The sequence below is a fragment of the Hypanus sabinus genome, chromosome 23 (genome assembly GCF_030144855.1).
Source record: "Hypanus sabinus isolate sHypSab1 chromosome 23, sHypSab1.hap1, whole genome shotgun sequence".
NCBI classification, from domain to species: domain Eukaryota; kingdom Metazoa; phylum Chordata; class Chondrichthyes; order Myliobatiformes; family Dasyatidae; genus Hypanus; species Hypanus sabinus.
Window position 1 is genome coordinate 10,225,438 of NC_082728.1, and position 13,558 is coordinate 10,238,995.

Consider the following 13,558-nt stretch of genomic DNA (forward strand, 5'->3'; position numbering starts at 1 on the left):
CCCCCAGATATCCAGGCAATCTTTCTTTCTCTTTTTTTTAAAAGACAGGGATGTTAAGGGGGGGGGGAGGGTTAAGGGGAGGGCTAATATTAATTTTCATTACTCTATTATTCTATGTAATTCTCTTTAAAATTTAATTTAAAAAAATATACATATATATAGAAAGAATTCCATGATGCAAGCACTTGGGAAATAGTTACCAAGGTCAAGGAGCCATTAAGAAAACCTTTCTTCCCCTACCTTCTGTTGCAGAAGTACACACACACATGGTAGTGTAGCGGCTAACACATTACTACAGGACCAGTGACCCATTCAATTCCTGACGCTGTCTGTAAGGAGTTTGCACATTCTCCCCGTGTCCGCGTGGGTTTCCTCCAGCTGCCCTGGTTCCCCATCCCCCCAATCCCAGACATACAGGATGTGATTGGGCTGATCTGGGCAGAAGGACCCGTTACAGTGCTCTGTCTCCAAATAACTACATACCTGATACACCGACACACTGAATCCTAACCCCAACTTGATCGGGATTCAGACACTGAGCAGGAGATCCCGCGAGCAAGGGTCCTACCCTTTCAATCTGATCGTTGGGACCGAGGAACAGGACTGGGTCATGCTATCAAGCACTGGGTGTGAATACCAGCCACTAGACACATTATCAACAGACACTCCCACACCCAGAGTCACCTTAACGTGCATACAATCTATCTATAATCATCTACGGCCGAACTCAGCTACTTGTACATCATTTCAAAGAACTGCTTTGATTTTTTAAAATTTGTGTTCTTCATGCTAATTGTGGTTTTCCTGCGGCATCTGAACCGGTGTAACAATCACTCTGTTCTCCTTAATCTCAAATCTTCAAACAGCTCAAAGTGTAAAGAAAACTTTAAAACAGACTAAATTATTCTTTATAAAATCTAGTTTTTTACCTCACTACTTAACTAAGATGAGGAATCAGAAAGATGTGGTCTGTTGACTTTGACCAGCTTTTTTAAAGTTGGTCCGGGACGGTTCACGACTTTGAAATACTTCAACCAATCGTGGGCATCAGTTTATTCAACGAGGAAAAACTCAAGAGACGTTCCCATTTTAATACAGACTTTATTGTAAAATATATTCCTATTAGACATTGACGGTGAATGCCCTAGTCTTATACAGAGCATTTAACATTGCAATTAGTCAACCTTAATTATAAATTAGTAATTAGACATTTCTTCATTCGGGTCCCTATCTGCATCCACACCCCGGCCAGGCCTGAACCAGCCCGTGCCCCTATGACCCGCACTCGAACAGGACCATGCTCAGACACCGCTGACAACAACCCTCCGCCCCCACCTCCACGGCACTGAGGGAGCGCCGCAGTGCCTAAGGTGCTGGCACTGGGCACACACATGAATCAGAGGCCTTCACTCAGTAGATGACACACAAAGGTTGCGGGGAGAAGGCAGGAGAATGGGGGATCGAGCGGGATAAGAAATCAGCCATGATTGAATGGCAGACCAGGCTTGATGGACCGAATGGCCCAATTCTGCTCCCAATCCTCATGTTCTTTTACGTCGTCAAGAGATATCCCACAGAGTTCCCAGTTCTGGACACCGCACCGGATGACGACCGTGAGACCTTTAGGGAAGATGTAGGGCAGTTTCTATAGTTCTGAGGGGTTGTGGTTATAGAATTATACAAACACAGGCCCCTCGGTGGCTGTGCTGTACCTGAGGGGTTGTGGTTATAGAATTATACAAACACGGGCCCCTCGATGGCTGTGCTGTAGCGCTGAGGGGTTGTGGTTATAGAATTATACAAACACGGGCCCCTCGGTGGCTGTGCTGTACCTGAGGGGTTGTGGTTATAGAATTATACAAACACGGGCCCCTCGGTGGCTGTGCTGTAGCGCTGAGGGGTTGTGGTTATAGAATTATACAAACACGGGCCCCTCGGTGGCTGTGCTGTAGCGCTGAGGGGTTGTGGTTATAGAATTATACAAACACGGGCCCTTTGGTGGCTGTGCTGTACCTGAGGGGTTGTGGTTATAGAATTATACAAACACGGGCCCCTTGGTGGCTGTGCTGTACCTGAGGGGTTGTGGTTATAGAATTATACAAACACGGGCCCCTCGGTGGCTGTGCTGTAGCGCTGAGGGGTTGTGGTTATAGAATTATACAAACACGGGCCCCTCGGTGGCTGTGCTGTACCTGAGGGGTTGTGGTTATAGAATTATACAAACACGGGCCCCTTGGTGGCTGTGCTGTACCTGAGGGGTTGTGGTTATAGAATTATACAAACACGGGCCCCTTGGTGGCTGTGCTGTACCTGAGGGGTTGTGGTTATAGAATTATACAAACACGGGCCCCTCGGTGGCTGTGCTGTAGCGCTGAGGGGTTGTGGTTATAGAATTATACAAACACGGGCCCCTCGGTGGCTGTGCTGTACCTGAGGGGTTGTGGTTATAGAATTATACAAACACGGGCCCCTCGGTGGCTGTGCTGTAGCACTATGGGGTTGTGGTTATAGAATTATACAAACACGGGCCCCTTGGTGGCTGTGCTGTAGCGCTGAGGGGTTGTGGTTATAGAATTATACAAACACGGGCCCCTCGGTGGCTGTGCTGTACCTGAGGGGTTGTGGTTATAGAATTATACAAACACGGGCCCCTCGGTGGCTGTGCTGTACCTGAGGGGTTGTGGTTATAGAATTATACAAACACGGGCCCTTTGGTGGCTGTGCTGTAGCGCTGAGGGGTTGTGGTTATAGAATTATACAAACACGGGCCCTTTGGTGGCTGTGCTGTACCTGAGGGGTTGTGGTTATAGAATTATACAAACACGGGCCCCTCGGTGGCTGTGCTGTAGCGCTGAGGGGTTGTGGTTATAGAATTATACAAACACGGGCCCCTCGGTGGCTGTGCTGTAGCGCTCCAGGACTCTGTCTTCTGGAGGAGCCACGGATTGTTCCCATTGGTCGAGGGCTCCAGGGCCAAAGGTTTGGTGATTGGTTAAAGAACCACAAGAAACAGGGTTTTCGATTTGTTTCTCTCACACACACACACACACACACACACACACACACACACAGCGACAGGAGGGGATTAAGAGGAAACAGGGTGGAATTTCTAAGGGAGGAATTTGGGGGAAAGAGGCCAGGAGAGTGGGACTAACTAGGAGCCAGGACAGGTTCAAAAGGCAGAGTGGCCTCCTCCTGTCCCACACAATCCTTGCCGAAAGAGCCCAGTAACAGGCCCTTCAGTCCATCACAGTCGTGCACACCTCTGGCCGTCTACAGGTTCCCCTTCAATACCCACAGGAAGAGTCAATGTGTTCAGGTATACAGATGGCGTGGAGAGGTGGGACCACTCCCAGAGGTGAATCGAGGGAAGTATTCCAATTATAACGGGCTTTAAAGGAGTCAGAGGAGAAATTAAAATGGCAGTGAGGTCAGAGTGGGGGTTATATACGACAGTGATTGAACAGCTGAGGCTGGAGGAGGGAGAGGAGGACATTGATCACAGAACCATCATCGGCACTGCAACACCATCAGGGAATCGTGCATCGCGGTTTGGGAATGACGTGGGTCAGGGGCAAAGTGAACCCAAAAACGTGCCCTCCTCCACCTCGGGGAAAGCGAAGCACAGCAGATGCCAAAAGTCCGAAATAAAATCAGGAGTGCTGGAGACATTCAGCAAGGCCAGGCAGCATCCGCGAGGGAGGAACAGGTTTAAAACTCCAGCCAGTGGCCAGAGGAAAGGTTAACTCGTCTCTCTCTCCGCAGATGCTGCTAAGCATTTGCGTCCAAATGTCCCCACGGCTACCGGCTCAGCACCCAGCACTTCCAGACAGGCTCACGGGTTCCCCAGTCCCTGAAATTCCCACTGGCCGTCACCGTGTAATAAGACTGTCAGCCCGCCCCATCCCATTACGAGCCCGAGTGCAGCCCTAGACCATGAGGTTGAGGGTACGGTACCTACCAGGAGAAGCCTGTTTTACCCACAGCACCCTCCTCCTCTGGGCAAGTGGGTGGGTGGGGAGAGAGGCTGAGGACCAGGCCAGCCTGGAAAAACACGGAAAGGAGACGTGCAGATAGGGTGGGGAAGCTCCAAATGAATAAAACCACAGAGAACCATGGGTAAAGGCTAAGAACGCCGGCATCCATCAGTTAGTGGTAGTTTCAAAAGTCCAACAAAAAAAAAGAGAATTCAGATTTAACGGCTCCTGCCTGCCCTGGGCCCGTGTGGCTGCCCCATTTCCAAACGGGAAGGCACTTTCACACTGAGACGTTCTTCAGCCAACCAAATCACAGCCGGAGTTTCCACACTGACCTCGGAACACGCGCAAGGCACTGACCGCGCTGTGCGCCTTTAATTAAAGGGAAGTTGCAGTCACTGTGGTAAAATACTTGACAAAGTCCCAAGCACCACCAGCTTCGGGGGGGCAGAGGAGGGGTAAAGACCAACACAGAGACCATGCTTGCATGTTGATTCACACCATCAGGTCCCAGGAGACGAGGATCAGGTAGTGGAGATCCTTGTTTAACGAAGGAGTGGGGAACCCCAGGGGTAGGGTGGAGTGGGGAGGGGGAGTCCACAGACCAAGAACCACCCCCATCAAGTCAAATCACAAATTCCAGTTGCACAGACAGATCCCGTCAGCCTAGGGCCCGGAGCCAATGTCCTAAAAGTTGAGGGAGGATCGACAAGCAAAGGAAGGGGTGTGGACACGTGGGAGCAGGGGGACATTGGACTGGGGGCCAACGTGGGCTCAAATTCACATACCCAGGCCTGAGATCCCACCCACTTCCCCCAGGGTAGAGCGGCAGCCATCTTGTCCTGTTCGATACAGATTTAGTGCAGGGAACTGCCCACCCCACTCTGGGCGGGGTTTGAGAGTGGGGGAGTTCTCTGTCTCAGGCCGGTACCAGGACCCCAAAGTGAGTCCTGAGCTGTTCCAGGAAGACGAAGGTGAGCACGGTGTGAGGAACCAGGCGGATAGCAGCGGGGACAAAGCCCTGGGGGAGAAAGAGCCGGAAACTGAGGTCAGACACCACCTGAGGGGACCACAGATAGACCCCTCCCCTCCCACCCCAGAACCCCTCGACCCAGCCCAACATCCGGCCTACCTCTCCAGAAAGTCCACCGGCCCCACCACAGGCCACTCCTCAAGCACATCCTCATTCACTCTAGCGGTACCACCCGCCACACACCTCAACAGCCCCCCCCCCCCCCCCCCCAGCTCTTCTCACATCTCCTTGACCCCTCTCATCCCTCCTCATCGACCTATCCCTCGATCCAAAAGAGACAGGAGCAGAATTAGGCCATTTGGCCCATCAAGTCTGCTCCACCATTCCATCATGGCTGATCCATTTATTATCTTCCCCTCCTCAACCCCAGTTCCCGGCATTCTCCCCGTAACCTCTGATGCCATGTCCAATCAAGAACCTATCAATCCCAGTGGAGGGATCCCATCCCTCCTCATCCCTTGATTCCTCCAATCACACCTCCTCCACCCCACCCTCTATCATTCTGACCTCATGCAACCATTACACGTCTCCTCAACATTAGACCCCCTCCACAACCCTTCAACTGCCCTCCCATTCCTCCCCACCTTCCATTTCCTCTTTTACGGCCCCACCCTGTCCTTGCCCCACGACGCAGTCCCTCCAAGCTCCGGAATACACCCTACCCCAGTCAGACTGCACCCCACCCACCACCCCGAACCCCAGCTCACCTTGTAGAAGCCCAGCGGACCCAGACGGGAAGTCTCCAGTAGACAGTGCCCCACCCCCTGGAGGAAACAGAGACAGCGTTCCAAGTCTGGCATCAACTGACTGACAGGCACCCCCCTACCCCAGCACGAGCGAACCAACTACCCCCAGGATCAAGACCAGAAGGAAACTTAGGGAACAAGAAGGATTGAGGTTTTTATCTGAAGGACTGACCAAGAGGATGAGAGGACAAGGATCTTATCGGGGATGGTGCCTGGATTGGGGAGCATGCCCTATGAGAACAGGTTGAGTGAACTCGGCCTTTTCTCCTTGGAGTGACGGAGGATGAGAGGACAAGGACCAGTTGTTAGATGTCATCTACACAGATTTTAACATGGTCTTAGAAACATTGAAAACCTACAGCACAATACAGGCCCTTCAGCCCACAAAGTTGTGGTGAACATGTCCCTACCTTAGAAATTACTAGGCCTACCTATAGCCCTCTATATTTCTAAGTTCCATGTACCTATCCAAGAGTCTCTTAAAAGACCCCATCGTGTCTACCTCCACCACCGTTGCCAGCAGCCCATTCCATGCACTCACCACTGAGTAAAAAACTTATCCCTGACATCTCTTCTGTACCTTAAAACTACGCCCTCTCACGCTAGCCATTTCAGCCCTGGGGAAAAGCCTCTGACTATCCACACGATCAATGCCTCTCATCATCTTGTACACCTCTATCAGGTCACCTCTCATCCTCCGTCACTCCAAGGAGAAAAGGCCGAGTTCACTCAACCTGTTCTCATAGGGCATGCTCCCCAATCCAGGCACCATCCCCGATAAGATCCCAAACCCCCACCCACCACTCGATCCCTCCATTCCCCTCCCAAACCCTCCTACCCTCCTAGGGTGGGCTGAAACTGGATTGATGCCAATGTTCTTTCATACATCATTTCTGCTTAACGTGCTTTCTTCCCAATGCTGACTGCACCTGGCGGTGCTGTTGCCAGTAAGGTTTCCCACTGCGCTTGTGCACAGACGCACTTGTGTAGGTGACAGTCAACTGAGAGCGCGGACCAGCCTCCGAGTTGCTCACGTCGTACATCTATTGACCTCCAGACACGTCCGACTACCACCTATCCCTGCCCAGTCAGATGCCCACTTCCCCCGGTCACACAACACGTGCCCCCACCTTCTCAAGATTCCTTCTGCCTCTGCAGAACAAGCTCACGTATCTCTCCCCGTCAAAAACATGAACCATTAACCCGCTTCTCCCTCCATGGGCTCCAGCTGACCCCAGCGAGCATTTTCACGCCCAGGGCCCACGGACTCTTCGGTTAATGGCCAGGCTCAAAGGCACGTACTGGGGAAGCTCACTTCAGGGGAGGAGGCCATTTGGCCCATCGAGCGCATGATGTCCTTCAGCTGGCCCTGGCTCTGGAACATCACCACATCAGTTGGATATTTCAGGGCTGACCCGGGTAACCTGTCGTTCCATGCCAGGGCCGTCTGTCCACAGGGATGACTAGCTGAGCCCCGGAGCCACAGAACACAGACCCTCCCACCGGCTGCTGACGGAGCCTGGACCACATCCACATCCGGACCTTACCCGATACTCTCCCTTGGCATTCATCAGCCGAGTCTTCAGGACGTCCAGGGGTTGGCAGAGGAACGTGGCACAGCCACCCTGTGTCCAGAGAAAGGGTCGGAGTTAGAGAGGGGTCGGGACCCAGACCCACAGGACCATGTCCGGAGAAAGGGTCGGTGTTAGAGAGGGGTCAGGACCCAGATCCACAGGACCGTGTCCGGAGAAAGGGTCGGAGTTAGAGAGGGGTCAGGACCCAGACCCACAGGACCGTGTCCGCAGAAAGGGTCGGAGTTAGAGAGGGGTCAGGACCCAGACCCACAGGACCGTGTCCGGAGAAAGGGTCGGAGTTAGAGAGGGGTCAGGACCCAGACCCACAGGACCGTATCCGGAGAAAGGGTCGGAGTTAGAGAGGGGTCAGGACCCAGACCCACAGGACCGTGTCCGGAGAAAGGGTCGGAGTTAGAGAGGGGTCAGGACCCAGACCCACAGGACCGTGTCCGGAGAAAGGGTCGGAGTTAGAGAGGGGTCAGGACCCAGACCCACAGGACCGTGTCCGGAGAAAGGGTCGGAGATAGAGAGGGGTCAGGACCCAGACCCACAGGACCGTGTCCGGAGAAAGGGTCGGAGTTAGAGAGGGGTCAGGACCCAGACCCACAGGACCGTGTCCGGAGAAAGGGTCGGAGTTAGAGAGGGGTCAGGACCCAGACCCACAGGACCGTGTCCGGAGAAAGGGTCGGAGTTAGAGAGGGGCCAGGACCCAGACCCACAGGACCTTGTCCGGAGAAAGGGTCGGAGTTAGAGAGGGGTCAGGACCCAGACCCACAGGACCGTGTCCGGAGAAAGGATCGGAGTTACAGAGGGGTCAGGACCCAGACCCACAGGACCGTGTCCGGAGAAAGGGTCGGAGTTACAGAGGGGTCAGGACCCAGACCCACAGGACCGTGTCCGGAGTTAGAGAGGGGTCAGGACCCAGACCCAGAGGACCGTGTCCGGAGAAAGGATCGGAGTTAGAGAGGGGTCAGGACCCAGACCCACAGGACCGTGTCCGGAGAAAGGGTCGGAGTTACAGAGGGGTCAGGACCCAGACCCACAGGACCGTGTCCGGAGAAAGGATCGGAGTTAGAGAGGGGTCAGGACCCAGACCCACAGGACCGTGTCCGGAGAAAGGGTCGGTGTTAGAGAGGGGTCAGGACCCATACCCACAGGACCGTGTCCAGAGAAAGGGTCGGAGTTAGAGAGGGGTCAGGACCCAGAACCACAGGTCCGTGTCCGGAGAAAGGGTCGGAGTTAGAGAGGGGTCAGGACCCAGACCCACACCACTGTGTCCGGAGAAAGGGTCGGTGTTAGAGAGGGGTCAGGAGCCAGACCCACAGGTCCGTGTCCGGAGAAAGGATCGGAGTTAGAGAGAGGTCAGGACCCAGACCCACAGGACCGTGTCCGGAGAAAGGGTCGGAGTTAGAGAGGGGTCAGGACCCAGACCCACAGGACCGTGTCCGGAGAAAGGGTCGGTATTAGAGAGGGGTCAGGACCCAGACCCACAGGACCGTGTCCGCAGAAAGGGTCGGAGTTAGAGAGGGGTCAGGACCCAGACCCACAGGACCGTGTCCGCAGAAAGGGTCGGAGTTAGAGAGGGGTCAGGACCCAGACCCACAGGACCGTGTCCGGAGAAAGGGTCGGAGTTAGAGAGGGGTCAGGACCCAGACCCACAGGACCGTGTCCGGAGAAAGGGTCGGTTAGAGAGGGGTCAGGACCCAGACCCACAGGACCGTGTCCGGAGAAAGGGTCGGAGTTAGAGAGGGGTCAGGACCCAGACCCTCAGGACCGTGTCCGGAGAAAGGGTCGGAGTTAGAGAGGGGTCAGGACCCAGACCCACAGGACCGTGTCCGGAGAAAGGGTCGGAGTTAGAGAGGGGTCAGGACCCAGACCCACAGGACCGAGTCCGGAGAAAGGGTCGGTGTTAGAGAGGGGTCAGGACCCAGACCCACAGGTCCGTGTCCGGAGAAAGGGTCGGAGATAGAGAGGGGTCAGGACCCAGACCCACAGGACCGTGTCCGGAGAAAGGGTCGGAGTTAGAGAGGGGTCAGGACCCAGACCCACACCACCGTGTCCGGAGAAAGGGTCGGAGTTAGAGAGGGGTCAGGACCCAGACCCACAGGACCGTGTCCGGAGAAAGGGTCGGAGTTAGAGAGGGGTCAGGACCCAGACCCACACCACCGTGTCCGGAGAAAGGGTCGGAGTTAGAGAGGGGTCAGGACCCAGACCCACAGGACCGTGTCCGGAGAAAGGATCGGAGTTAGAGAGGGGTCAGGACCCAGACCCACAGGACCGTGTCCGGAGAAAGGGTCGGAGTTAGAGAGGGGTCAGGACCCAGACCCACAGGACCGTGTCCGGAGAAAGGGTCGGAGTTAGAGAGGGGTCAGGACCCAGACCCACAGGACCGTGTCCGGAGAAAGGGTCGGAGTTACAGAGGGGTCAGGACCCAGACCCACAGGACCGTGTCCGGAGAAAGGATCGGAGTTAGAGAGGGGTCAGGACCCAGACCCACAGGACCGTGTCCGGTGTTAGAGAGGGGTCAGGACCCAGACCCACAGGACCGTGTCCGGAGAAAGGGTCGGAGTTAGAGAGGGGTCAGGACCCAGACCCACAGGACCATGTCCGGAGAAAGGGTCGGAGTTAGAGAGGGGTCAGGACCCAGACCCACAGGACCGTGTCCGGAGAAAGGGTCGGAGTTAGAGAGGGGTCAGGACCCAGACCCACAGGACCATGTCCGGAGAAAGGGTCGGAGTTAGAGAGGGGTCAGGACCCAGACCCACAGGACCGTGTCCGGAGAAAGGGTCGGAGATAGAGAGGGGTCAGGACCAATACCCACAGGACCGTGTCCGGAGAAAGGGTCGGAGTTAGAGAGGGGTCAGGGCCCAGACCCACAGGACCGTGTCCGGAGAAAGGGTCGGAGTTAGAGAGGGGTCAGGACCAATACCCACAGGACCGTGTCCGGAGAAAGGGTCGGAGTTAGAGAGGGGTCAGGACCCAGACCCACAGGACCGTGTCCGGAGAAAGGGTCGGAGTTAGAGAGGGGTCAGGACCCAGACCCACAGGACCGTGTCCGGAGAAAGGGTCGGAGTTAGAGAGGGGTCAGGACCCAGACCCACAGGACCGTGTCCGGAGAAAGGGTCAGAGTTAGAGAGGGGTCAGGACCCAGACCCACAGGACCGTGTCCGGAGAAAGGGTCGGAGTTAGAGAGGGGTCAGGACCCAGACCCACAGGACCGTGTCCGGAGAAAGGGTCGGAGTTAGAGAGGGGTCAGGACCCAGACCCACAGGATCGTGTCCGGAGAAAGGGTCGGAGTTAGAGAGGGGTCAGGACCCAGACCCACAGGACCGTGTCCGGAGAAAGGGTCGGAGTTAGATAGGGGTCAGGACCCAGACCCACAGGACCGTGTCTGGAGAAAGGGTCGGAGTTAGAGAGGGGCCAGGACCCAGACCCAGAGGACCGTGTCCGGAGAAAGGTTCGGAGTTAGAGAGGGGTCAGGACCCAGACCCAGAGGACCGTGTCCGGAGAAAGGGTCGGAGTTAGAGAGGGGTCAGGACCCAGACCCACACCACCGTGTCCGGAGAAAGGGTCGGAGTTAGAGAGGGGTCAGGACCCAGACCCACAGGACCGTGTCCGGAGAAAGGGTCGGAGTTAGAGAGGGGTCAGGACCCAGACCCACACCACCGTGTCCGGAGAAAGGGTCGGAGTTAGAGAGGGGTCAGGACCCAGACCCACAGGACCGTGTCCGGAGAAAGGGTCGGAGTTAGAGAGGGGTCAGGACACTTACCCACAGGACCGTGTCCGGAGAAAGGGTCGGAGTTAGAGAGGGGTCAGGACCCAGACCCACAGGACCGTGTCCGGAGAAAGGGTCGGTTAGAGAGGGGTCAGGACCCAGACCCACAGGACCGTGTCCGGAGAAAGGGTCGGAGTTAGAGAGGGGTCAGGACCCAGACCCACAGGACCGAGTCCGGAGAAAGGGTCGGTGTTAGAGAGGGGTCAGGACCCAGACCCACAGGACCGTGTCCGGAGAAAGGGTCGGAGTTAGAGAGGGGTCAGGACCCAGACCCACAGGACCGTGTCCGGAGAAAGGATCGGAGTTAGAGAGGGGTCAGGACCCAGACCCACAGGTCCGTGTCCAGAGAAAGGGTCGGTGTTAGAGAGGGGTCAGGACCCATACCCAGAGGACCGTGTCCGGAGAAAGGGTCGGAGATAGAGAGGGGTCAGGACCCAGACCCACAGGACCGTGTCCGGAGAAAGGGTCGGAGTTAGAGAGGGGTCAGGACCCAGACCCACACCACCGTGTCCGGAGAAAGGGTCGGAGTTAGAGAGGGGTCAGGACCCAGACCCACAGGACCGTGTCCGGAGAAAGGGTCGGAGTTACAGAGGGGTCAGGACCCAGACCCACAGGACCGTGTCCGGAGAAAGGGTCGGAGTTAGAGAGGGGTCAGGACCCAGACCCACACCACCGTGTCCGGAGAAAGGGTCGGAGTTAGAGAGGGGTCAGGACCCAGACCCACAGGACCGTGTCCGGAGAAAGGGTCGGAGTTACAGAGGGGTCAGGACCCAGACCCACAGGACCGTGTCCGGAGAAAGGGTCGGAGTTAGAGAGGGGTCAGGACACATACCCAGAGGACCGTGTCTGGAGAAAGGATCGGAGTTAGAGAGGGGTCAGGACCCAGACCCACAGGACCGTGTCCGGAGAAAGGGTCGGAGTTAGAGAGTGGTCAGGACCCAGACCCACAGGACCGTGTCCGGAGAAAGGGTCGGAGTTAGAGAGGGGTCAGGACCCAGACCCACAGGACCGTGTCCGGAGAAAGGGTCCGAGTTAGAGAGGGGTCAGGACCCAGACCCACAGGACCGTGTCCGGAGAAAGGGTCGGAGTTAGAGAGGGGTCAGGACCCAGACCCACACCACCGTGTCCGGAGAAAGGGTCGGAGTTAGAGAGGGGTCAGGACCCAGACCCACAGGACCGTGTCCGGAGAAAGGGTCGGAGTTAGAGAGGGGTCAGGACCCAGACCCACAGGACCGTGTCCGGAGAAAGGGTCGGAGTTAGAGAGGGGTCAGGACCCAGACCCACAGGACCGTGTCCGGAGAAAGTGTCGGAGTTAGAGAGGGGTCAGGACCCAGACCCAAAGGACCGTGTCCGGAGAAAGGGTCGGTTAGAGAGGGGTCAGGACCCAGACCCACAGGACCGTGTCCGGAGAAAGGGTCGGATTTAGAGAGGGGTCAGGACCCAGACCCACAGGACCGAGTCCGGAGAAAGGGTCGGTGTTAGAGAGGGGTCAGGACCCAGACCCACAGGACCGTGTCCGGAGAAAGGGTCGGAGTTGGAGAGGGGTCAGGACCCAGACCCTCAGGACCGTGACCGGAGAAAGGGTCGGAGTTAGAGAGGGGTCAGGACCCAGACCCACAGGACCGTGTCCGGAGAAAGGGTCGGAGTTAGAGAGGGGTCAGGACCCAGACCCACAGGACCGTGTCCGGAGAAAGGATCGGAGTTAGAGAGGGGTCAGGACCCAGACCCACAGGACCGTGTCCGGAGAAAGGGTCGGAGTTAGAGAGGGGTCAGGACCCAGACCCACAGGACCGTGTCCGGAGAAAGGGTCGGAGTTAGAGAGGGGTCAGGACCCAGACCCACAGGACCGTGTCCGGAGAAAGGGTCGGAGTTACAGAGGGGTCAGGACCCAGACCCACAGGACCGTGTCCGGAGAAAGGATCGGAGTTAGAGAGGGGTCAGGACCCAGACCCACAGGACCGTGTCCGGTGTTAGAGAGGGGTCAGGACCCAGACCCACAGGACCGTGTCCGGAGAAAGGGTCGGAGTTAGAGAGGGGTCAGGACCCAGACCCACATGACCATGTCCGGAGAAAGGGTCGGAGTTAGAGAGGGGTCAGGACCCAGACCCACAGGACCGTGTCCGGAGAAAGGGTCGGAGTTAGAGAGGGGTCAGGACCCAGACCCACAGGACCATGTCCGGAGAAAGGGTCGGAGTTAGAGAGGGGTCAGGACCCAGACCCACAGGACCGTGTCCGGAGAAAGGGTCGGAGATAGAGAGGGGTCAGGACCAATACCCACAGGACCGTGTCCGGAGAAAGGGTCGGAGTTAGAGAGGGGTCAGGGCCCAGACCCACAGGACCGTGTCCGGAGAAAGGGTCGGAGTTAGAGAGGGGTCAGGACCAATACCCACAGGACCGTGTCCGGAGAAAGGGTCGGAGTTAGAGAGGGGTCAGGACCCAGACCCACAGGACCG

The 13,558-nt window shown here is 56.6% G+C and overlaps 1 protein-coding gene across 3 annotated transcripts in view; it reads right to left on the bottom strand.

Moving 5' to 3' along the window:
* Window positions 1-3,022: 3,022 nt before the first annotated feature.
* Window positions 3,023-13,558, bottom strand: part of slc25a10a (solute carrier family 25 member 10a) — a 40,925-nt gene continuing 30,389 nt past the window's right edge. For all 3 annotated transcript variants that reach the window (XM_059948368.1, XM_059948367.1, XM_059948366.1), the window contains 3 exons: window positions 7,304-7,381; window positions 5,718-5,774; window positions 3,023-4,998 (listed from right to left, as the gene is read on the bottom strand). In XM_059948368.1, the coding sequence (XP_059804351.1) occupies window positions 4,897-4,998; window positions 5,718-5,774; window positions 7,304-7,381 (237 nt within the window). In that variant the 3' untranslated portion in view covers window positions 3,023-4,896. The remainder of the gene's footprint in view (window positions 4,999-5,717; window positions 5,775-7,303; window positions 7,382-13,558) is intronic.